Genomic DNA, 26,800 nt, shown 5'->3' with positions numbered 1-26,800 from the left:
TAAAGGACAAATTACTTTCAATAAGAGATTAATTTATTGTGATTTTGAGAAATTATTTTCTTATATATTACACAATATATAATAATTTGTTTTTTTCTGAGAAGGGGTACTCTAGTTTACTACTACTACTAAATCTAGAAGTATGAAACAAAAAATCTCGGAATTAAATTACACCTGCAGTGTACTATAGGAAAAGTTTATGGATCAGCAATTTTATTAAATTCTAACTAATATGTAACCAGCAAAAAAAATATGAGTTATTAGATGAAATCTCACATCATTAAAATCATCTTAATAATTATTTAATAATTACAAATCACAAAAATTGTTGTCCCTAACATTACTGCCCCTAACATTGTACTATATTACAGATAAGGGAAAATGGACCTTAAGGCAAGAGCCTCTCCTTTTCTCTCACTCCATGATCTTTCTCTTTCTCTTTCTCTTTCTCTTTCTTCTTTCTCTATCTCTGCATTCATACATGCTACTTTCAACACTAATCCCTCACTTTCCACAAAAAAACTCACTACCCTTTTTCACTACTACTTCTCTTCCTCTTTATTAACATGCTTTCCTTAATTCATTTATGCACTTCTTTCTTTCTTTTAAGTTTCAACCCTATATATGTAGACTCACTTGAATCCTTAAAAAGCCTATCTTTTTCTCTCCAAAACCAATGCAAATCATCATTCACTCATCATCATATAATCAATTCAACTTTCAACCATTCTTACTATATTTACTTCACCATCATTTTTACTTTTTTTTATTCCTATTAATTAATTAATTAACTACTCTCTCTCTCTCTCTCACTCATCCCCTTTTTTTCCCTCTTTTAATTTCTGTTGTTTAATTTATATCTATGTATATAATTACCACTTCATATATACACTTATTAGTTCTCTAACAAACCTAGCAAGTAGATCTTTCTCTCTATTATTCTCTCTTTTTTTCTATCTATAAATCTATTAGCATCTTGAATTATTCTTCATGTTGACAAATTCTCTTCCATCAATAATGCAAACCTTACTAGCATCATCAACCCCTAAATTTCAAGGACCAGATTTGTCCTTAAACATAAGCCCTCCATGTGTTGGTGTTTCAGATTCCGAAAACAACAACCTCAACAACAACAACATGAACATGAACATGAACATGTTCCTAATTAAGTAGTAGGAAGAAAATTCTTTACAATGATATAAGTACTAGTTCAACTACTTCAGATTCAGGTGGTAGTAGTTGTGGAAGTGCAAGTGACTTAAGCCATGAAAACAACAACAACAACCTCAACCTTCTTCATCATGAACCTACATTGACCTTAGATTTGAATAACTACCATTATCATCATCAAGGACTTTCTAGAAGCTTCAATAATCACCACCATTTCCAACCTGAAATCTATGGTCGCAAGTTCAAGAGAAGCTCCAGGGTCATTAATGGAGTCAAGAGGAGCGTGAGAGCACCTAGGATGAGATGGACAACAACCCTCCATGCCCATTTTGCTCATGCTGTTCAACTCCTTGGTGGCCATGAAAGTAAGTAATAATTTCATTTTTTGAGGTTACGTCTAATTCTAATTGATATATATTTTTTGGGGTTTGTGATGTCAACATTATATTATTGCAGGGGCAACACCAAAGTCAGTTTTAGAGTTAATGAATGTTAAGGATCTAACTCTAGCACACGTCAAAAGTCAGTTACAGGTATATATGTGTGTTTGGCCTTCACTATTCCCATATCTCCATTGCCTATCTCCATTGTTTTTCTTTCTTTCTTTCTTATTATATGTATCCTTATTTTTCCTCTTTTTGATTTTCAAATTTAGACACAAATGAAAATTGAAAAGAAAAAGGGACTATATTGTTTGTTGTTTTGGTTAATTGCCTCCATTAGTGGGCAATGTATAGAAACAAGGACTAAGGACAAAAGGGTATCTAGATGGGAAATCTAATAATATTAGCCCTCTGGAAACTTTTTATTTCTTGTCATATATTACTTTTTTTTTTAATTTAACTTGATAAAATACTTACTTGAATAATTATATCTCTGGTATATATTTTTGTACTTGAACATTTTTAGTTTGTGTAAATTTTATATAGATTTCTTTTCTGGATTAACAAAGATTAAACTGAGAGCTTTTCGATTATAGAAATTTTCTACGAGAAATAGTGTAATTATCGATGCCAAAAATTGACGGTCAAATTTTTTGTCAATATTTTTCGATAGCTTTTCATTGATAAAATGAAAAATAGACAATTAGAAATAAAATATTAAAATCGACGACGATGTCGTCTATCATTTTGGTAACTTTCTAGCTAACATTTCAATACTATCGTCACATTACTGACAAAAGGGTGGCTGAAATTTTTTTTTAAATCGATGGACTAGTTGTTTATTTTAATAATTAAAATATTGATAACTTTTGTCGTCGATAAATTTAAACGATAGAGATCTCTTTTTTAAGTTGGATAAGCAGTATAGATTTATTATATAAAATAGATGACTGCAGTGTTGATTTTTATTTTAACTAAAATCGACGAAAGACCCGTCGATTTTTTATCTACAAAAAACACTCCCGCGTTTGGCCTCCTGCGTCCCATGCAATACAAGAATTTGACAAATTAGTGACGATTTTTTGCGAGAAATATTTTTTGTCACTAATCCGTCACTAACTTGCGAGGAATTAGTGACGCATTACCGACAAAAACAATAAGCGGTCACAAAATATCCGAACTTGAGAAAAAGCCACTGATTAGCCAGAGATTTACGAGTAAGTCTGTTACTCGCAAATTGACTTTTATAGCTACAAAATGAGCGAGGAAAATTTTCTCGCTAAGTTGTCACAAATTAATTAGCGAGTGACAATGTTCTAGCAAATCAGTCACTTAGGGATTCAATCAAATAAAAGTAAAGTAGTGAGGGATATTATTATCACTATTCCGTTGCAAGTGTTTGATATATAATTAGTGAGAATCAACTCACACACTAGTTCGTCGCTAAATAAACTTTGTGTGAAAAGGGTAATTAGTGAGAAAAAATATTCCTAGCTAATCCGTCACAAAGACTTGAAATGCATTTTGCGATGGACAATTTTGTAGCTAATTTGTCACCAAATTTTTATTTTTAGCGAGCAACTAGTTTTTCGTTAATTTGTCGCATAATATTGTAAAATTCAAAATTAGGGTAGCGACAGAAAATAGCCGTCGCAACAGATAAATCATTTAGCTAGGAAAGTGATCCTTGCTAATTAGTCGCTAAAGTAGAAATACGGATATTGAGCGCCTAGGACCTAAGTAGTGAAAAATTTGTGACCGTTTAACAATTGACATACTTCGTTCGCTGATTTCAAGTCGCTGATTAGCAGGCGAAATACATTTGTCTAAGTTGTCGCAAGTTTAATTTAGCGAGCGACTTGACAACTGCAATCTTGTCGCAAAGCAGAAGCTATATCCTACCTATTTTGTAGCAAATTACTTGCTAATCTCGTTGAAAATCCGTCGAAGAGTTATAACAACTCCAAAGCCAATCGCGAAAAGTTTTAGAAGTAACTTGTCGCAATTGAGTCACTAATCCAAAGCTTATTTAGTGAGAAAATAGTGACCACTTAATAACTGATAGACTTTACTTGTTTATTTTATGTTGTTATTAATTTGTGAGGAAAAACGTTAGTCTTCATTCCGTCATTACTTTAATTAGCGGCTCATCCAGCACTATCGTGCCTATTCAGCCACTTTTTCTATTGAGTTTAAGAAATTAATTTTATATTTTTATTTTTAAATTTATAAATTTAATATTAATAATTATAAATAAATTATGAAAAAGATAAAATATATTAAATTATTTAACATGTAAAATCTTTAAAATAAATAAATTTAAATTAAAAAATAAGATTAAAAAAATAAGATTGTTATTATGTGTAACTAAATCAATATAAACACTTACTAATATTATTTTAAGATTAGTTACTTATAAACGTTATTAAATTTATTTATTTTCTCAATCCTATTTAATTAGAAGCAAATTTAAAAATTTATATACAAAGTATTTTTTATTTTCATCCATAATTCTAATAGATAAAAAATGTATTACTTCAATTTTATCTTAAATATCTTTAATTATCTTTAATTTTATTATTTTTAAAAATTATTCATTTATATTTTGATTATATCATCCCATCATATTATACACTATCCTTTTCTCTTTTTATTCTTTATACATGTATAATTATTATTATCTCTTAATAATATAACTGTCATTTTAAAAATTGGTCAAAAATATAATTATCAGTTAATTTTTTTTCTTCTTTTTACCATTACCTTTTTATTTGGGCAAATGACCTTAATAAACCTGTTCCAAGGGTTACCTGAAACTGGAGGTCGATCTCGGTTGAGATTCTCTGTACGGATCGGTACCGACATGTCTGGCTGGTGGGAGACGGTCGGAGCTGTCGTGTCCGACTTGTTGGACTGGTTGCACTGTTGATCCTTCGTCACCGGAGGGTGGGGAGTACCTGCAAGAGACTCCGATGCTTAAGTTAGCACGGGTATTAACAGGTTTTTTATGTAGAATCAGAGTAAGAGTTATACCTGGGTGCTCCAGTGTATTTATAATGGTGAGATGTGACCTTTTGGATAAGATAAGTTAGTTATCTTATCTTATCTTTATCTTTGAGTTGAGGTCAGCGTATCTTCAATGAAACCGCCTTTGTCTCTATAGGTTTGGGCTGCCTTAGGATTTGAGTCGTGTTCCTCTACCCGGGCTCTTTATTGGGCTCTCTTGTTGACTCGGCCGAGTTCTTTAAGAAGAAGTCAGTCCGCTTGACCTAAAGAGGTCGGTCGCTTTGTCGTCAATCATCCCAGGTCGGATAGCTCGACCCAGGGTATGAACAAAACCTAATGCATTTCAATATGTCCTGATTGTCCCAAATAAAAAAATACAACGTCAAAGTCTCAAACCACGTTTTTATATAAATTGAATTGAATGAATTCAATTTAGCGAAACACGTAGTAAATCGAATCAATTTGATTCTATTTCCAGAATAAAAGTCGAAACGAGTTAATTCGAATTATGTGATTGAAAAGTGAATAAATCGAATTTAGTAAATTCGATTTAGGTAACAGATTTCCCAACCTAAATCGAAATCATTTGATTCGATTTGATGGTTTTGTAAATCGAATTTACTTGTTTCGATTTACATGCATTTCTCTCGTGCATAATTCGAATAAATTTGATGGTTTTATTAAAATACTTTGTATAATTAATAATAATTTAAAAATTAAAAACTTATTTTATTCCATGCATTAAAAAAAAATTAACAAAATATTTAATTATGAGATTTTTTAAAATTAATTTTTATTTATTAAATTAAAAATAACATATAAAACAACATATTTTAGTACTCTTTTTAAGTACTCTCAATAATAAGATTATTATGTATAAATAGTTGATTTTTTTTGACAAAATAAATAATAATAATAACAATAATAATAATAATATTGAAAATACTTAATAAAAATAATAATAATACTTAATAAAAATATGAGCTCAACGTAAATTTTTCATCAAAGTGAGATTCAAATATAATACTCTTTTATATAATTAATAATTTTAAAATTATTTTATTCTATGCATTAAAAAAAATAAACTAATAAAATATTTATTATTATTGTGTATTGTATAATTATCGTCTAGCTAATTACTTAATTGGCATGTTCTTAACTTAGCTTCTTATTACTCTTTCAGTCTGAAAGATAATGTCAATAAAATCTTATACCCCTAACTTATATAGTTAAATCCAACTTCATCATGCTGCTGGTTGCACCATTATTAAATTTTAAAAATATTATAATAAATATAAATAGATAAAAATTAAATAAATTTATATATCTATTAATATATAAAATTATAGTTTAATTTTTAATAAGAACAAATTAAGGTCATTTGCTCTTTTTACTTTACACATAACTCATATTCTTATTGTCTTATTCATTATTCTACTGAGTATATATAATATTCTTTTTTTATTTTTTCACTTAATAAAAAAAATAATAATAGATATGTGTATGGAGAATAAAAATAATAAAAATAGAAATTAAGAATTTCGAAAGAATAATGACTAATGATGATTTAAGATATTAAATATAAAATAAAAAAATATAGCAATTAAAATTATGCGAAAAAATATTTTTTTAAATTTAAATTTTTACATTTACTCCAAATTAAATAAAATTAAAAAAATAAATAAATTTACAAATATTTATAAAAATTTTATCTTAATTGTTACATATAATAACAACGTAATAATTTTAATATTATACTTAAATTTATTCAAATTTTATTATTCTATATATTAAAAAAATTAAATAACTTATAAAATTGTTATTTTTATTTTTATTTTTTATTTATTAATAATTTATTATTTACAAAATTTTTATTTTTTATCTTAAATTTATTATTCAAAAAACATAAAAATTAATTTTCTAAAAATATTAGAAAACAAAAGGGCAGAAACGGTGTCGTTTTAATTAATTTAAATTATATTTTTATACATCTTAAAAAAAGAAAAAAGAAAGAAAAAAACCATACAAGTATATGGTGCCGTTTTAGTTAGCAATTAGAAGAATGAAAAATAGCAAAACCAAAACACCCTAACTTCTCTTGCCCTCAGCTATTTCACCTCACTCCCAAAACTCCTGAGAGCACAACGGTGCTTGACTTCCTTCGATCGCAGCAGAGAAGAATATGCAATTTTTATCTGCAGTCCCACTATTTCCACTATCTCTCCTTCTATCATTAGTTCACCGTAGAAAAAGAAATAAAAATAAAGATTGCTGGTGTCATTTGTTTAAAGTAGATTCGCTAAAGGAGGTCTGATCAACGACACCACTGAAAGGTCCGTTGCTCTTTTTCACAAATCGCAAGTTATGTTCTTATCGATAATTTAATATGATTGTGATGGTACTTGCATTCAAAATTTTCTTAGATTATCTCATCTTTATTGGATTAGATTTTGCTGCAGCAGTGAATTTTATTGTTCATTTTTTATTTTTTTAAAAATAATCTATATCCGAATTTGTTGCCTTTATATTTGAGTTGTTGAAAATATTGGTTCATTTGTTAGGTTGGTAAGAGAGTTGCATTGGAATCTTTCTTGCTATATATTCCTTAACTCTTTTAGGATGATCAAGGTTCAACGGGATAGTGGAATTAGTTTAGTCCGGTTAAAAAAAATCTATATGAATATAAAAATTGGCAATTAATCATAAGTAAAATAATCAAAGGTTTCAAATAATATAATTCAATATTTTTAGTACAACATAAGCAAATGTTCTTATATTGATTGGTGGCTGATTTTAGAATTAGCATGATTAGTCCAAACTGACTTACCTACTATTGGTTAAAAGTATACATTCTTTTCTTCAATAAATGTTGTAGTTTATTATCACTAGACATTTTGTCAGAGAAAAAAATAAAAATCCTGAGAAAGCAAGCAATTGAGCAGAAAGGCCCAAAAAAAAAGTATAAGAACAAGACCACTACTAAAGTCAAATATTATACTGACAGACATGTTGAAGACATGAATAGTTCTAAATATATGAAAAGTAAGAAAATAAAAAAAAATGGCATGATGCATTGTTTCAGATAATACATTCTATTCGTTTCTTGTTACATGGTGACAGATTCCTGTTTCCTGAAATTTAAAACATGTATGGATTTAGCTGCCTTTTGGTCAAAGTAAGCAAAGCATATTCCTAAAGAAAAATGGTACATGAACCAGTCATTTGTTAACTAAATTTTAACTCGAACTAGTTATTTGTTTTGGTGCTATAATGTGCTTTTTTGTTTTCATCTTCGAATTAATCTCTTTCTACACACTAATTTAGCTCCTCTTTGCTGTTCTTCTAATACCTCTTTTGTTCCTTGTTTCCTCTTTTGTTTTTATGTATGAACTCAATCAAATGGGATTTCAACTTCTCCAAATTGTGATCCTAGAATTTGTGGAACTTTTATTTCAGCTATGAATCGTATAAAATTTAATCTTGATTTTGGAAAAATCAAGAGGGCATTTTCGTTATTTGGAGTTAAGGGGTAGAATGGTAATTTTGTCATGTTCAATGATCTGAATACTAGAAGAATTATACCATGTCAGTCTTGGACATCAAGAAGACCAAGAGTTCGTTTCAAAAACAGTAGTGGTGAAAGGACGACAATTCATAAGACCCATTGGACTAAGTCAGGACAACAAGAAGTTCAATAATGCTTTTCAAATTCAATGGGAGGCATAATTTATTATTAATTTTCGAATTTTTAGGCATTTATTTTGGTTTGTTTTGTTGTTAGAGTTTGTTGAAAGATTTGATCTACTTTTGATTTGCTTAGTAGTATTTTTAGAGATTTTAAATTTAAATCAAATCTGATCTAATCTAATAAGATTAAATCTGATTTAAATTAGTTATCATATTTTTAGGATTTTAAAATTTAAATCAAATATGATCTAATCCAATAAGATCAAATCTGATTTAAATTAGTTATCTTATCTTATCTTTTAACTAGTTTGTTTGGAGTCTATTTAAACATATTTACACGAATAAAAATTTCCTTAGTGCTTTATGCACGTTTTTTTATGTGATTAAGTAAGGTGAGTGATTTGTATCGCTTGTTGCATGGAGAAGATTGAATGATTCAATTTTCATCCCTCTGATCTAGGTTGTCAAGGACAAGTTCTTTGAAGGTCTAACAGGGAATCCCTTCCAGTGACCTAGATTGCTAAGAACAGGTATTTTAGAGGTCTAGTCGAAAAAATCTTTATCTATCTTTTATGTTTCCGCGGTGTCTCTTGATGCCAATAAATTCCTCTTCTTAATGTCATTCTTTTCTTGTCCCCCTTCCATTAGGATTTTATTACTTTGAATGTATTAAACCCTAACATAATTTTCTTATCAACAGCTCCCTCACTTTTATTATTCTTTAACTTATCTCGTTCTATACATTATTCTCAATTTTTATATTATTTTACCAAAACATACACATGATTTATTCACAGTCAACACAACTAGCTATAAATCAGAATCTTTAGCATTTTCAAACATTTAGAAAATTAAACACATATTTATAAAAATTAATTATTCTCACAGTCACAAATTCAACACAAATTCATCATCCAACCAATCTAGACAGTCATAAATTATTTGCAATTACTCATTAAACTTTTGAGCATTCATGAATTGAAAACTTATATTTTAAAGACAAATCCTTTATCTTTGTACGAAATTCAGGTAAACAAAAATTTTAGAGAAATTTTCTAACTGACCTGCTAAAGAAAAAAAAATCAAAAATCATTTATGATTCTAAGAACTCCAATTGGTAGAACTAAAAAAAAAAAAACTACGTCACTATTAACTTTTATCAAACAAAAATAATACCAACACTTAAAATACATAAAATCAGGGTCGAAAACTTGGAAGTTTTCACGTTTTCTCTCTTCCTCGCCCACGGGCTTTTTCTTTCTTTTTCTTTTCGGTCACTTCCTTCCCTTAGTTTCTTCCCTTTTGGTTCGGTGAAGAGAAGGAATAAAATGCAGCCGAAGCTTCGGTTAGATGGCTACTTTGTGTGCCTCCCATAGAGCTGCACTGGATTCAAGTCCTCATGGAGGAATATAGAACCATTTATGTGTACTCCCATATAGTGTGTGTGAGTGAGTTGTGTGGGTATGTAATACATAGGTGTATGGATGTAATGCCTAAGATTGGGGGTTGTCCAATCCACTTGACCAAAAAAAAAAAAAGAGAAGGAATAAAATAACATAAGGCCATATGGGTGATGTAATTAATGACGTACGTGTCACATTATATATATCTATATGTATACATTAGCCACCTTAGCCTTTTTTCCTTTTATTTCTTTAGCTTTGTTTCTTCCTTTCCCTGATGGCATTCGACCAAGGAAAATAATAATATTTATAAAAATTAATTTAAATTTTGTCTATTAAAATAATTTTTAATAAATAATTTAAATTAATAAAATAAGTTATAATTAAATTATATTTTAAAATTTTATTTAATTATTTTTATTAAAAATAATTTGTTTAAAAATAAAATCTTACTATAATATAATAACACATAAATAACTAATTATTTAATTTTTAAAAAAAGTAAGATGTTATATCCTCTCATTTATAAAAATTTTCGTTCTCAAAAATTGATACAATAAAATAAATTTAAAATCTAAAAAAAACTAGATTCACGAAAAAAATACAAGCAACATCAAAAATAAATACTCGAAAAAATTCGAGTGAACAGATAAGATTGGATAGAAAAAGAATCAAAACAGAACTCTCTTCAAAAAATATTCTAAAATAAGAACTTCTGAAAAAAATACTAGAAATAATTTATCGTATCAAAACAAGTTCGAAATTCTTATCAAGGGATTATCATTCATGTAGAAGAACACAAAGTCATAGATTATAATCTCAGTAGGAAGTGCATAAGTTGTAGAATGCGAAGCAAAAGGATCAATCACATAATTAGCTTGCTACGAATTGTAACTCTCAAGGTTTCAAATCGCTTAAAAATTAAGGATTATGCATTGTATCAAAACAAATTATAGGTCAAATCGAAAGGTACAGAATTTATGAAGATGTGTACAAATAATAATAAAGAAGGATAATCAAATCTGGTTTCGAAAAGAATTGAAACAAGGGACGGAAGAAATGAAAAATAAATGAATAAACAGTGAAAGAAAAGATGACACCAAGTCACATAGTACGAATAAAAAGTATACGTCGAAACGAATCCAACTCTTAGAACGTAACTTCTAACATTTCCAAACCTCGTGATTCGCATAACCTATTACTTCTAGTTCATTTATGATAATCCGTTAGTGTTTCCATATATATGAATCATTAGTATTAAGTTTGCCAGACCTAATACCATGAGAGATACAACGGTCGACTAATAGCATTAATCAATAGACAATTATATATCTAAAACTCAAATTCTTGTCATTATGACAAGTCCTATTGCATGATAGACACTCAGAGTATGCAGTAAAGCATAGTCAATCCATTTTTCAAAGCTCTACAGGAAGGACTGCTCTGATACCATAAAGTAACACCCTAACTTTTAGCACCTCATAATCGTACTAAAAGTTCGAGTGCTACTTACCTCTAACCCTTTTTATTTTATACTATCTTTATTTAATAACGAACCTTTACGAATACGAACCGGAATCTTAATCAGGAAAACAAAAAGTCTTCACTTTAAATCTCTTAATAAAATATAACATAACAATATATACATAGACTTATTCCAAGATCCTCAAATACAAGTCCTATTCCTCTGAAATTTTTCAGAATAATGAATGACGAGAAAAAAATAAAATCTAAGATTAAACCAAAATCCATAAAATACGAATACATGTATATAAAATTCTGTGGATTAGTCACGGCTCCTTGCCAAGGGCTTCCTGAACCTGTCACTAAAAAAGAAGATCTGTAGGGGATGAGAACGTCGTCCTCGCATGTTTTCAATAGGGAAGGTGAATGCCGTAAAAGTAATGAACGAAATGCGAATAATTGACTTTACTCAGTAAAACTATTCTTTTATCAAGCCTTTGAAAATACTTTTTAATTTTACTTTAGACAATTATTTGCTTTCTTTAAAATTTCTGAATTTAAAACAAAACTCGCTTACAACATTAATTCTTAATTAGTTTAATACATAATACTAATAGTACTAGAGACTCAATTGAACACACAAACAAGGCAGAATAAGACAACTAGCACAATCACAGAGAAAATACAACAAACAAGACACAACTAAATGTAAATATGCAAACAATATGATGCATGTCTGTCCTAAGCAGGTCATGAGCTCACGCGTCGGTTGTCTACCCGCAACCCGACGTTACTCGGGACAAACCCCGAATATGGTTTCTTTACCGTATCAGTTAGGCACAATTATCATCATGGGTATGTCAGTTAATTAAGATATCTGAGCATCACGGTAGAAACAGGCTAATAGTCTATGAAAGATTATTCATTTTTTATATTGGTCTCTCAGAAATTTTTTTAATTAAACTCATCCTCTAAAAATTTTAAACTAGTCACATTAGTTCTTCCGTCACTTTTATTGCTAGTGGCATCATAATTTATTAACATAATTATAAATTTATGAAATTAGATTAAATCAATTTTAAATTAAGGGATTTCAAAGTCTCAAGATCCCCTTCAATTTAGAATTTACTTTATCTAATTACATAAACTTATCATTTTAGAAGTCAATTAAGACTATTAGGTGTATGTCGTGATCAGTGTGATGTTATTTAATGTGTCGCATTAGTAAATTTCGATGTCGTCGGTAATTTAGAAGTGACAAAAAGACTGGTGTAAATAATTTAAAATCTTTAAAAGATGAATTTGATTAAAAAATCTTTTAAAGACAATTTTAAAAACAGATAATCTTTTAAAAATGAATTTCACAATTTACCCTTATACTTATACTATAATCAACTAATATAATTCATATAATAATGTTTGGTGAGAGTAACATTTCATGTGTACTAGTTTTATCAATTTTATTCATCACTATATTATATGAGCAAAGTTTGAAGATTACTCATTTTAATTTATATTAGTCAATAATACTCAATAGCTCACACATTTAGCTCAATAGCTTAGAACCATACCTTAAATTAATATTTTTAAATATTATTGATTAATATTGAATAAAAACAATAAATTGTGTTAGTTCTCTAATATTATTTATATTATATTTCATACTGAATTTTTAAGATTGGGCTATCAAAAGTTGCCTCCAAATTTCACACACACATGGTAGAGTAACAAAATTGGAACTTCATATCACTAAATAATAATAATAAAAATAGAGTGCAGAGAACAAATGAATGATAAAGATGTAAAGTGAAAATTATCTATGCCAAAAAAACTTTTCATTTTGTTCTCTTCATTAGAAACAAAAATTGATTCCTGGATCCAATAAAAGATATGTATTTCTCTATATACTCACTAATAACTTGTTTACAAATTTTTCTAATAATACAATTATCCTAAATGAAAAACTCACAAACCAAACTAATCATCTTTGTTCCTTCATTCACGAATCACAAATATAATCCTTCCCTTCTTTCTCTTGTGAAAATGAGTTTTTCAAATTTTTGTGAATGAATCAACAAAAAGGATCATCAACCTTAGAAATTTTCTGGACCCAGATTATGTACATAGCTAATTTTCACATTGAAGAAAATTCATATATGATCTTAAAAAGCAAGAAATTTCAATTTACTCTTGTTTATTCCTTGCTTCACCAACCAGCAGCAACTCATCTTTGTTTTCTTATTTTATTGAAAAAATATCAACTGTTTTAACCTTACCTAATATGGAATTCAACATTTAAAAACAATTAAATACTATCTAAAAAAATGATTACTCACGTGAAATTATATTTATGTAAAGATCATAAGTAAAGACTATTAGATGATATAAAATAGAGAAAAATCTAAAACAGCCTCTTACAATTATCTCGAAAGACAACGAGGTTTTGACAAAAAAAATCCAATTCGGTCCTGACAATTATCTCGAAAGGACAACGAGGTTCTTGTATCAAAAAATAGTCAATGTTTTTTTTATAGGGACTAATCAGTCCCAAAAAAAAGACCAAAGGTCGGATTGGGTGTTTTTTTTTAAGAATTTCGTTGTCCTTTCGAAATAATTGTCAGGATCGAATAGGATATTCACTCTATAAAAGATTTGACTAAATTATCGTCTAACAGTTCTCCTATCATCTTGATCTTGATCGACCTGTTGCAATGCTGATTTGTTATGAAACAACTCATGGATCCAATAAAAAGAAACAATTTCGTTGATGATGATCAAGAATCCAAAGAAAAAGGAGTGATCAAAAGATCATAAGGTGCCCAAAGAGTATCCAAAGGACAAGGTCTATTAGCATCAAGTCTCACCCATGGCTTCCCTTTCCCACTCCAATGCAACAAACTCACAGGCCCAGGATGAAGATCTCTACACAAACCTCTAAAGTTATCTCCACCAAGCCCATGCTGGTTCCACCGATGATCCACACTTCCGATCTTCCCCGCGAAAACCAGCAAAAATGGCGGCAACGATCCAAGCTCGTAGATTCTCATCCTCTTCTGAAGCTCCATCCATTCCTCTATCTTCCGTGTGTAATCTCCTTCCCGCCATTTCTCAAGATCAATCACCATCACCCCAGTGTTGAAGTAACAAGCTTTTCGATTCGCAAACGTTAGCGAAAGCGAAGGGTTGGACCAAAACGTGGGAGTGAAGTAAGCTGTGAAGTTTGCATTGCAGTATTCCGGTGCTGCAAGAACTTGATCCTTGTTTAATGGGGTGGAGGCTAGTTTCGTAATTTCATCGACTAGTACGAGGTCGGAGTCGAGGTAGACTATCTTTTTCACGCATGTTGGGAGAATGGTTGGGAGGTAGGATCTTGCGTAGTTTAGAGGGCAATCGAGGGCGGAGCGAATTGACGTTGAAATCAGGCCAGAGACTAATTCGTCGCTGAAATCATAGAGTTTGAATTTGAGGTATGGGAATGATTTTGAGAGTGTGGTGTGTAAGAGTGAGGATGAGTTGGATTTTGTTGAAGAAACAAAATGGAAGAAGATGTTTTGTGGACATGAAGAGTGTTGAAGGACACTTAGGATTGCTGCCATGGAACCTCGTATGTATGTCTTGTCTAGTGTCATTGCAACATGAACTAGTTCATCAGAGCATATGTAGTTATTGTCTTCAATGGAGGGGCAATTTGGGGAATTGTAGAATTGAGGTGCTTCTTTGAATTGGTGTTGGAAATTGGCGTTTGTTGAGGATGTACATGGTAGCAATAATAAGAACAAGGAGAGGGTGAGAATTAGTAATGAGAGTGGTGATAATGGTGGTTGTGATTTTTTGGGATTAGAGTTCATAGTATATATGGTGTTTTTGTGTGTGTGATTGAAATGGAAGGTTGAGAAGGGTGTGTTTTGATTTGAATATATTGATATGGGTTATGATGATGATAATTGGAATTTCATGATTATTCAAACATGCTCATTAATCCCTTTGGTTTAGAAAAAAACATAACTAAAAAGAAAAGAAAAGAAGAAGAGAGATAGAGAGATCTTTATGGGTTGGCTTATAATTGGAATTATTTCATTATTCCAAAGATGCTTAAATGTCTTTGATTTATTAGTAAAAAATATTTTTTTATATTAAAAAAAAAGGAAAAAGATTTTTAGAGAGAAAAGAGAGTAATGAGCTAGGCTAGGCTGGCTTGGAGGATGAGAGTGAGAGAGAGAGAGAGGGGGGAAAGTCAAGAATATATATGGAATTGAAGAGTAGGTGGAGTTCACATATATAATATATAATAATAATATATAATTATTTGGTCATAGAAATGTATCATTTGATGGCATTGTTTTTGTGACATTTTCTTTTCAGGTATGGGATGGGGACCCTTACCTTCTTTCTAAGGTTCTGAACTATTTAATTATCCTTCATGTGTATGTCATTTAAATATATCTATCTATGTATTGTATGGAATATGAATGGGCTATATATAATTATATATGAACTCTTAAATTAAATATATTACATTGGATTAAAATTATGGATGGGGAGAGAGTAAATACTAAATACTTAAATAGGGTCATCTCATCCACTTTATAAAATACAGGGTATGTAGTATGTACCTTTGTAATATAATGTACCATGAAATAGGGAATGTATCTGAATTTATATTTATGACACAAAGATCCCACCCTTGGTTGTATCTTCATTTTGATTTCATTCCTATTTCTTTGAGTCTTTCTTATAATGGAAATAATATCAAAAAAAATTTTGAGCTTATCTAATTTTGAACTAGGTTTAGAACACAAAAAGATATAGTTATATTTTAAAATAATAAAATATATTTTTACCATCTAAAAAGTAATAACTTAAATTAAAGTAGTTTTTCTATAATAAATTGTTTAATTATGTTAAGTGTCCACAAAAAATCAGTTACCAATTAACTGTTATATATAAAAAATATATATTTAGTATTTTATAATAAAATTTTATTATACTATATATTGTAAAAATATTTTAATTATTTATTTATTATAAATTTAATTATATTATGATAAATTTAATTATAGTTATAGTTAATTATTTAATTTAAAAATATATAAATAGATAATGACTGGTTAAGTGATTCAATTTTAGTGTATATGGAGAATCTTTAATAATTTATTCATGTGTATAATATTATCATACAAAAGAAGACTAATAATAAATTTAATGTTTTTTTATTGGATAGGAACAAATTTGTTTATAAGAAGTTGACAAATGATAAATATATCCAATAAAAGATGAGTTATTATATATCATCTTTAAATTTCGGAGGAGTAAAATCAAATGTGAAATTTTAATTATGCTCTTAGGTAAGTTTGTTTTGAGGTAAGAGATTGAGAGATTGAAGTTTCAGTATTATATATGTTGATTTAGATATTGATACTAAAATTTCTGTCTCTTTCCTCAAAATTTCAGTATTTCAGTACTTCCAAAAAATGAGGACACAAGATACTAAAATTTTTAGAGATGGGACTGAAACTTTAATAACATTTTATATCTAAAATACTTTTATTTCAATTAATTAATTCCAATTTTATCTTTTGTACAAATTAAATTAAAATTTTATTCTTGTTTTAATTTCTGTCTCTCACTTTACACCAAATAGAATACTGATAAAATTTATTTCAATCTTTATCTCTTAATTTTTGTCTCTCAATTTTCGTCTTTCTATTTCTATCTCTCCACCAAACACTACATTAATTATCACATGTTCAATATGAAGTTAGACATAAAATAATTCTCTTCTTTCTTATAATGATTTTATTCATATTAATTAAGAAAGAGCACTTTCAATTCCCTTCATCTTGGATTAGAAATTTAGAATGGTAGAAACTACTACTTTATGCACAAGTAACAGTGACACAAGACTAGTAAAAAAATATTAAAAGAAAAAAAACCCTAAATTTTAAGCAAGCATGTTCAATTAAAGCGTTGTTGTTAAGGCTATATTCACATTCGTCTAAGGCACATTATTGAATGTTTTTCATGCTTCATGACTTATTCTATTTTATTTAATAATTTTAAACTATCATGCTCTAATCCGAAAACTATGTCCCAGCAACCGAATCTTCCATAAGGGAGCATTTCCAAGGAAGAAAATTATTTCCATTAAAATAAATCCACCAAAGTATAATTATATTTAGATTTTGATTAGCTGATTATACCAACTTAATTAAATTATTAAAATATTACTAATATGTAAAAGATATAGAAGACATTTGGAAATTTATTACAATATCAAAGTCAACATATATGTGTGCCGATGTGAAATATACATCATCACATGTAAGAAATTTATATTATTTAGTCAATATTAAATTTTAATTATTACTTCTTCACTAATTATATATAAGTGAAATAATGAAAAAGAAAACCTAATGGTAAGAATAGTATTTTTAAAAAAAAAAAAAAAACTAAAGTTAATCAACCTAAACTAGTATTATATATATATAATATGCTTACTAACTCTGCGGCCAATGTCAACAGTGATACTAACTATAATAATATCTCTCCTTTCAAAAATTTAAATTAATAAAAAAAACACATAAATAAATAATTATATCTCTACCAATAACTTAAACTATGTATAAAAAGATGTTTTGAGTAATCTAGTTTAGTTACATGAGAGACCAATACAATGGTCTATTAATATTATTTATTTATTTATTTATTTATTTATTATTATTGGAATGAGAATCAATATGACCAATTAAAACCTTGTAACACTAAACTCATCACCCACTAAACCATCACAAGACATAAGATCCATATAATATTGCTCTAATAATGGATCGTAATCTTTCTTAGGGACACCATAAAAATTATATATATATATATATATATATATATATATATATATATATATATATATATATATATATATATATAAGCAAAAAGTGAAGCCAAACACGTTGTTTGCAAGCAATTATATTTGATATTTTGAACTTTGGGTAAAAGAAAGGCATCTCACCTTTCTTGATCACATTTGACATGTTGCAACTTATTTGTTATTTACACGTACATAATTTTATAAAATTATTGTGGATCTTATTAATCATTAGTGTTCACAATTTCATTGATTAGATATGAAATCAAATTAAGTTATTTCGATGTTGATTCTGTTCTTCCATTCCTATGTCAATGCAAAATAATATATGAAGTTTTTTTTTATATATAAAAAGTTACTCCGCAAATTTAAAAATAATGTAAAAATATTTAATCTTCATAATGTTAATTAACTAACAGAAAATTAGACATTATTTAACAAGCCACAAGCCATAATATGCAGTTATGAACGATAATACTTTAATTACCTAAATTCCTATTAATCGATAATTTAAGCAAACTTTTCCCTTATTATGAAAGCATAAAAATAAAAATTTATATCTAAATTAAATGATATACATGAATTTGACTATTTTAAGATGACAATATATATTTATAAAATAAAATTATTTGATAAGATCTACACATAATAAAAAAATATATATTTATAGTGATGATTAGTAGTTCATTTTTTTTATTCTATAAATCACCTAATTTTAGAGAAGTCAAATCTATATACGGATAGATATATTCCTTTCCTTTATTCATGCAAAAACTAAACAATATAAATGAAAACCGAGCGAAGAAAAAGAGAAAAAAAAAAAAAAGAGGGGACAAAATTTCAAATTTTGGGGTCCCCTCACCACTCCTCTGCTCTCGAAAAATATGATTACTTTTGGCATTATATATTTGTTTGTTCTCAAAAGATATATTAAAAATAATTCAAATTATAATAACTTAAAGGGTTTAGTTTAGTTTTTCTTTCTTTCTTTTTTTTTTTGGAAAAAACGCGCTTAGCTAGATTCATAGCTTGACCTCACAAACACCTCAAAAGTCATATAATTGTTTTAAGAGAATTTTGTTTATTATAGCAGTTTACAGTTGGCAACACCTTTAATATATACTCTCTCTAATCTAATTTTAATTTGGAGTGTCCACTCTATTATTGATGATTAATCTATTTGAGTTCCAATTAATAGTATTAACATAAGTTCCAAACTTAATTACCAATAAGTATATACACACTTATATAGTTGTCGGTGATATATGATCAGTCAATTTTATCAACATTATCCACACACACATATATATAATTGAACAAATAAGATATTATTTTATATATAAGATTAGTGTAATATACTAATATATATATATAGATGGATTATTCCATGTGGACAATGTTGAAGAAAGCCACCATTCCTAGTAGTACGGTCACACACGTTTTACATAGTGGATTTTATGGGCAAACAGATCTGATTTTGGACAAGTTTTTGCAGGTAATACTTTCATGAAAATAATTAATAATAAGGATTCTAAAAAATATTTATAATAGTTAAAATTGTAAAATTTTAGATAAAAAAAAGAAAAAATAGTAATTTTATATATATAGTTAGAGAATAAAAATTATTAGATAAAAACATAAAATTATAATATATAATATTTTTGTCTTAAAATTATTCATTTCAAAAATTTAAATTAATTAAAAAAAACATAAATAATTATTTCTTTAACATTTTCTCTCAAGTAAAAATCTGTTTTAGTTTGCTTGATTTACAGATAAATGTTTTTTGTCCGTTTAAAGATTATTAATTAATATATATTTTAATAATTTTCATCTAAACCACTCATATATAATTATACTACTTAATAAACTTACATATTTCATTCTCATATAAAGCAATTTATCTCTTTAAATAAATCACAAATAAATAACAATTATATTATATGTATATTAAAAATCAACTATCAATAAATTATTGTATAAAAATATATATTTAATGTTCATAAAAAAATAAATTTTTATTATAAAAAGGTTTCATTATTTTACTATGATATTATTTTATTATTCTAATAGTTGATTATTTAGTTAAAAACATGAATTAAAATATATATTTAATCACAAATATATAATAGCTGATATATATATATATATATATATATATATATATATATATATTATCAAATAAATAGTATTATCTTGATATTAAGATAAACAATTATTTTAAAATGTTATAAATATTATGTTTTTTTTCGGTTAAGGCGAATATTTTAAAACAGAGCACTAATGCGGCTCATTTTTTTTGTTATAGAAGTAGAAGTGGTGATATACTTTAATATTGTAATTTTTGGTGTTTTTTAAATATGTGGAAGTACACAAATTGGAGGGTCTGATTTCTGTGCCTCAAATTTTTTAATTTTTTTAAACACAAATCGGACGGTCCGATTTATGTACTTCTACAAATCGGATGGTCCGATTTGTGTACTCCAAATTTTTTAATTTTTTCAACGTAAATTAGACGGTCCAATTTGTGTACCTAAAAATCGGACGATTCGATTTTTGTACCTTTTAAAAATCGGACGTTCCAATTTGTATTCCGTATATTAAATCATCCCACATTTTAGAAAAATACCACGGTTGATCACCATTTAAAAAAATACCATTGTTAATTCAATATTAAAAATAAAAAGTGCAATAATGCATTAAAAAAAAAGAAAAAGAGAGGCGCGTTAAAAGGTAAAGTACTGAATGGGGTAACATGATTTGTACGACATTTTGATTCACACACAACCGTACATTTGGGTTTTAGTTTCTTTGTTTTGTTTCAAAGTCCCATTTCTTCGGTGCTTCCTCACTTTCACAACAAATCTTAATCTCACCAACTTCTTTGTACATCAATGACATGGGATGGAAAGAAAATTTGAAATCCAACACAATTAAAAAAAATTATACAGATTTTGGCAATTATCAAAGGGTGTTAAAAACTGTTTAACAACATTTTTTAATTTGAGAATTTATATATATGATGTTGACAATAATAACAAATTAAGTTAATTATTTTCATTGGCAGCTCTTTCACGTGCTATATGGCCTAATAATCCTATATATGCGTAGCTAATATCTTCTTAATTATCACAATCACTCAAATCTTTGTCTTCTCATTAAAAATGACATACTTTAATTTATTGCATTCATTCCCTGCCGAATCTTTGAAATATTGAAATTTCTATGTCATTTTGTTGTGTGGTCTATTTAATTTGATATATATTCCATAAAAAAAGAGGGAAATTAAAGGAAAAAAAATGTATATATATATATATATATATATATATAATATATATATATATATATATATATATATATATATATAAAAGACTTTTCCATAATGGATCGGATAGTTTATATGCAATGATATAGAATATGATCATATATATCACTAAAGTTTAATTAAATAAAACGATGTTAATGAGACACAATGATGGTTTGATAATCAAACTAAACTGACTTGTTGGATCAAATTAACTGAAAATTGATTATTAAATTGGTTCAAACATTAATTATAAATAAATCTGTTAAAAATTGAAAAAAATCAATAAATTAATCGAATCACATATGTTTTTTTTTATTTGCAATTAATTTGTTTAAAATAATAAAAAAATATATCATAAGTTAATATATTATTTTATTATGTTCAGTTATTTCAGTTGAATTTTTGATTAAACTTTTAAATATTTAATTTTATTAATTTAATAATGAGCGATTCAATTTTTAAATATTGAATATAATCTCATTGGTTAATTGTTTACCTACATATTCTATTTTGTGATTGCTCTCGTACATATTTCATATGTGCAATTGTGCAGAGAAATTAATATGGGTTCTTTTATTTTTCTTATATATATGTATATTTTCATGGGAAATATTTTTTTTTTACAATAAGTACATTCTATATTCTAAAATTATATATATATATATATATATATATATATATATATATATATATATATATATATATATATATAGCATTTGTTTTGAAATATTGGGACAGAGTCGGAAAGACTGAGATTTAATATCATGTTTATTAGTTTAGAGTCATCAAAATATCAGTATTTCAATACTTACAAAAAGTAGAGACACAGAGACTGAAATTTTAATAATATTTTATACCTAAAATACTATCATTTCAATTAATTAATTCTAATTTTATTTTTTATGCAAATTAAATTAGAGTTTCATTATTGTTTAATTTTCTGTCTCTCACTTTACACCAAACAAAATAATATCAAAATTTATTTCAATCTCAATTTCTTAATCTCAATTTTTTAATATCAGTCTTTCAATCTCTGTCTCTACATCAAACACTACCTAAATTACTATTACATAATCAAACTGTTTTACCGGTGCTAGCATGCATGTGTATGTATCCCATCTCTAATAACAAGAGCCTTGATCAACTCGTTTTGAATTAATAAAGATAATTAATGATGTCCTTTTTAATTCCAAACTTCCATGAGCTTTCCTCAAACACTATAAACACATTCGATTTGAATATTCTATACGCAACATCGTTTCATGATAATTACAAAATTTAATTACTGTATTCCACCAAAGAACAACTAATTTTGGTTTAAAGTGACACTCACAGAGTATTTTTTATAAGAAAAAATAAAAACAAAAAAAATGTTGCTATCATAGTTAATTATCATATTTTAATTTAAGCCGCGTTTGTTTATAAAGACAGGATATTGAGTTAGGAATATAAAGAATTAGAGATATAAAATTGTGTTTAACAAATGAGATATGAATAGAGATATTGTATCTAGAGACACTGATTTAGTATATTTTATGTCCATTCTAATAATAAAGATACAAAGATATTAACAAGGGACACGACTTATATAAACTTGTAAACAACAGGTAGAAGTTTTTTAAATTAAATTAAACTAGCTTAGATACTTTCTATTAAAAAAAAATGAAAAAGTTACATATTATTATTTATACCCAATCTAAATTTTGGGACATATATAAATTATTTCTAAATGATGGAAGCTACATATTTATTTATTTATTTATTTCTTGGATCTATTTGCTAAATATTCAGCCATTTTTTTTACCAAAAATCTTAGACTGGACTTTTTCAAAAGTCTTTCATCACATCAAGGGAAAAAATTATTTTATCATTGTTGTTGTTTTTTTTTTTTTTGTCTAATTTAGCAGTTAGAAAGACCACCCTCTTCTGTCCAAAAAAAAAACTTCTAACGAAAAAATTATAAAATAAAAAAAAGAAGAAAAAACAATCGATTGTAAATAATCCAAAATATACTTTAGATATTAGATATCTTCCAATATATATACTTGAAGGTGAGATTTTTTTTCCCCCTCCAAGTGTCTTGGAGATATTTTAGCTGAATTTTTTTGTACTTTGCAGTAGGTTCCTTGATTTTCATGAATTAAAAAAAATTATTAAGAACTTCTTAGGGTTTATCTCCTTTTACTCTCTTAAATTATTTGCATTGGACTTTGATATATATTCTATGGGCTCTTCCCATTGTAATTTGTCTAATTTTAATGTGCACTTAGATTTAAAGAATAATAATATATATTTCAAAACCAACCTTTAGTATATGTAACTAAGAAATTCTCCCTCCACTACAATTTCTTTTTAATAAAAACATAAATAGAAATGAAAACAAATAAATCATAATAAGTGCATATGCTTTAACCAAAGTTCTAAACTGTGTAATAAACTAATAATACATCTTCAAAATCAGCTAAAAGGCCAGAATTTAATTGCCAATTGTTTCCTCAATAAAAGTGGGATTATATTACGTGTATGGTGTATATTAAAATCAGCTATTAAAAAAGTTATTAGTATAAAATATATATTAGAATATAAATATATATTAAAAAATAAATTAAATTTCACATATATTTATACATAAATATATTAGTGAATAATTTTAGTGTATAAAAAATATTTTTGATAAAAGTTTATAGTACCCTGAAGCCTGAGCTATGAAATAGTCGACAAATTACAACATTGTAAACTTCGTCTTTGTCTCTTTGATATTTTTGTTTAAAATAAATTAAATTCCCTCACATTGTATCACTTATTATTCATTAAATTATTCTACTATAAAAGTGCAAGTGAGGCATCAAATATCTTCAATTTTCATACACTTAAATGTTCTCATTTTTCATCAATGAAATATCTTGTGTATCTAATCATTTTCTTCTCACTCAGACTATGCTCGGTAAGTGATTCTTTTTAAGGCAATTACCTCTTTTTTTTTTTTCTTTTAGGGGGTAATTAACTAATTACTATATTTATTTTATTTATATGTTGATATTTAATTATGTGTTACAATGTGAACAAATATATTTTTTATATCGTTTTTTTTAAGAAAAATAATTTATAAATATATAACTCTTATTACATCAATAATATAAGAAACTTTTCTTTTTTTGAAATTCACTTATTGTCCCCCTTTGTCCTATTTTAGCTATCACTAACTAATTACAATTACTTCTTGATATAATTATATGAATATAATGAATATAACAATAATAATAACAAAGTCTTATCCCAGTGGGTAAGATCGGCTGATTACAACCAGCATTGAACTTTTTAAATTCTTTCTTTCTTTCTCAACAAGTTTTGAACTACTAATCTTAATTAACAAACTAATTAAGCTTTCTTTGTTTCTTGAAATGGCAATTAGGCACAACAAAACTACTCAGGAAACTCAATACTAAGATGCAACAATGATGACAAAAAGGGACCTTCACCATCATTCCTCTACACATGCAATAACAATGGCATCAAGGAATCATCAACATGCATGGCATTCTTAATCTTCAAATCTCAACCTCCTTACAACACCATCACCACAATCTCCAACCTCATTTCTTCAAACCCAATAGACCTTGCAAGAATCAATGATGTCACTACTTCACACACAATGTTCCAAATTGGTAAAGAGGTTATTGTCCCTTTGAAATGCTCTTGTTCTTCAATGAAGGACACCAAGTATTACTATTACCAATCCAAAACCAAACATGTCTTGGGTGCAATCTTGCCAGAAACTTTCCAAGGCTTAACCACTTGTGATTCCCTAAAGAGGTTCAATCCTTATCCGGAGCGCGATTTGCGCCCCGGCATGGAGTTGAATGTTCCATTAAGGTGTGCTTGTCCAACATGGAATCAAGAAAGAAATGGCACCAAGTATTTGATGACTTATTCTGTGAATTGGGGTGACACCATTTCTAGCATTGCATCAAGATTCAATGCAACAATACAGAATCTTCTTGAAGCCAATGGTAATTCTAAACACTTTTTAATAGATTCTAATCATAATAATTGATTTATAAATCTATCAATCTATTCTTAATTTTATAATCTCCAAATACTACATCAAAGATATTGGTTCATTTCATTCACTACTGTCTTTTAGCTTACTTGTGATGATAGTTTCTTTTAAATATTTTATATTTCAATGGAATTGTCATATTCACATATCATATCTTAGGATATTTAATATTTGTGTTCATATTGTTGCAACATATATAGGTATTTCCATGGAAACTACAATTTTTCCATTCACAACTCTTCTGATTCCTTTGCCAAGTGAACCACTGAGTTCATCAACAATCACAGTTGCCAATGATCCACCATATGATTCTACTTCACTGCATGCCAAAACCGGTTCCAAAGGGATCGAGTTAAAGAAACTAGTAATATTCAATATAATTCTTGCTGCTATATTGATTCTGAGCATCATGTCATCTCTAGTGTTTTTTATAGGAAATATATCAGAAAGATTCATCAAGGCAGGCGAAATCCGTAACAAAAATCATGCGATTTCAGAAGATATCCCCGTCGAAATAGCGAGCATTGATGTGAACTATTCTAAATTGTATAAATTCGAGGAAATCAAGGATGCCACCGAAAATTTCAGTTCAAGGAACAGAATCAAAGGTTCTGTATTTCACGGCGAATTCGGTAACAAAAGGGAAAGTTTTGCTGTCAAAAGAAGAATAAGTAAAGGGTATGCTTCAAAAGAAATAAATTTACTTAGAAGAATCAACCATTTCAACTTGATCAAGCTTCAAGGATATTGTGAAAATGAAGATTTGTTCTATCTTGTGTTTAAATTCATGGAAAATGGTTCCTTAAGAGAATGGCTTAGTAGTGAAGAAAACTCTTTTTTGCATAAAAGTTGGTCAAAGAGGATTCAAATTGCTTTGGATATTGCAAATGGACTTCAATATCTTCACAACTTCACATATCCTTGTTATGTTCACAATGATATTAACAGTGGAAACATTCTTCTAAACAAAGATCTAAGGGCAAAGATAGCAAATTTTTCTCTAGCAGAAGAATTATTAGAAAGGAGAATGATAACAAGTTCAAGTTCTTGTCACACTTCAGATGATGTTTATGCCTTTGGAGTGGTACTTTTGGAATTGATCACTAGCAAAGAATGTGTTACACTGCATGGTTTATCAAGAGAAGGAATAACAATGGTTTCTAGGATCATGATGAATAATCTCATTAGTAAGGAGCATGAAGAAGAGAAGTTGAGTTTGTTCTTTGATCCAAGGCTCATTGGAAACATTGAGAGAAAAAGTGCTTTGATGCTAGTTAAGCCAAGTTTAGCTTGCTTGAATCAAGAATCAGAAAGTAGACCAAACATGTCAGAGGTGGTCTCTACCTTGTGGAAAACACTTTCTGAGTCCCATAATAATTGTTGGAGTGAGAAAATTGTCATGTTGAAATGTTAATAAATGTGTGCAGAATTTATGTCTACATATAATAAGGTTGAATG

At 27.6% G+C, this 26,800-nt stretch overlaps 2 protein-coding genes and 2 long non-coding RNA genes across 4 annotated transcripts; 3 read left to right on the top strand and 1 right to left on the bottom strand.

Annotated features, from left to right (window-relative positions):
- The first annotated feature begins 397 nt into the window (after positions 1 to 397).
- On the top strand, positions 398 to 2,072 carry LOC112757924 (uncharacterized). Its single transcript, XR_011862772.1, has 2 exons — positions 398 to 1,535; positions 1,627 to 2,072. It is a non-coding gene; the product is annotated as an uncharacterized lncRNA (long non-coding RNA).
- A 4,313-nt stretch (positions 2,073 to 6,385) lies between these two features.
- LOC140173545 (uncharacterized) lies at positions 6,386 to 8,454 on the top strand. The gene is made up of 2 exons (XR_011862771.1): positions 6,386 to 6,892; positions 8,016 to 8,454. It is a non-coding gene; the product is annotated as an uncharacterized lncRNA (long non-coding RNA).
- A 4,987-nt stretch (positions 8,455 to 13,441) lies between these two features.
- Positions 13,442 to 15,330, bottom strand: LOC112756223 (probable galacturonosyltransferase-like 1). The gene has a single exon (XM_025804699.3). The coding sequence runs from the start codon at positions 14,959 to 14,961 to the stop codon at positions 13,888 to 13,890; it is 1,074 nt and encodes a 357-aa protein (XP_025660484.1). The 5' UTR covers positions 14,962 to 15,330; the 3' UTR covers positions 13,442 to 13,887.
- Positions 15,331 to 24,814: 9,484 nt separating this feature from the next.
- Positions 24,815 to 26,756, top strand: LOC112757923 (lysM domain receptor-like kinase 4). The gene is made up of 2 exons (XM_072198379.1): positions 24,815 to 25,292; positions 25,543 to 26,756. The coding sequence occupies exons 1-2, from the start codon at positions 24,815 to 24,817 to the stop codon at positions 26,754 to 26,756; spliced, it is 1,692 nt and encodes a 563-aa protein (XP_072054480.1).
- The last annotated feature ends 44 nt before the right edge of the window (positions 26,757 to 26,800 follow it).

This window comes from Arachis hypogaea, chromosome 6, assembly GCF_003086295.3.
Source record: "Arachis hypogaea cultivar Tifrunner chromosome 6, arahy.Tifrunner.gnm2.J5K5, whole genome shotgun sequence".
Classification (NCBI taxonomy): domain Eukaryota; kingdom Viridiplantae; phylum Streptophyta; class Magnoliopsida; order Fabales; family Fabaceae; genus Arachis; species Arachis hypogaea.
Note: the sequence above shows the minus strand (reverse complement) of the source record. Positions and strands in the feature narration are given on the sequence as shown.

Bases quoted from the DNA above. Each gene is read 5' to 3' on its own strand.
- LOC112756223 (XM_025804699.3), bottom strand. From the start codon at position 14,961: ATGAACTCTAATCCCAAAAAATCACAACCACCATTATCACCACTCTCA.
- LOC112757923 (XM_072198379.1), top strand. From the start codon at position 24,815: ATGGCATTCTTAATCTTCAAATCTCAACCTCCTTACAACACCATCACC. The intron at 25,293-25,542 runs GTAATTCTAAAC...CAACATATATAG, and splicing joins GAATCTTCTTGAAGCCAATG to GTATTTCCATGGAAACTACA.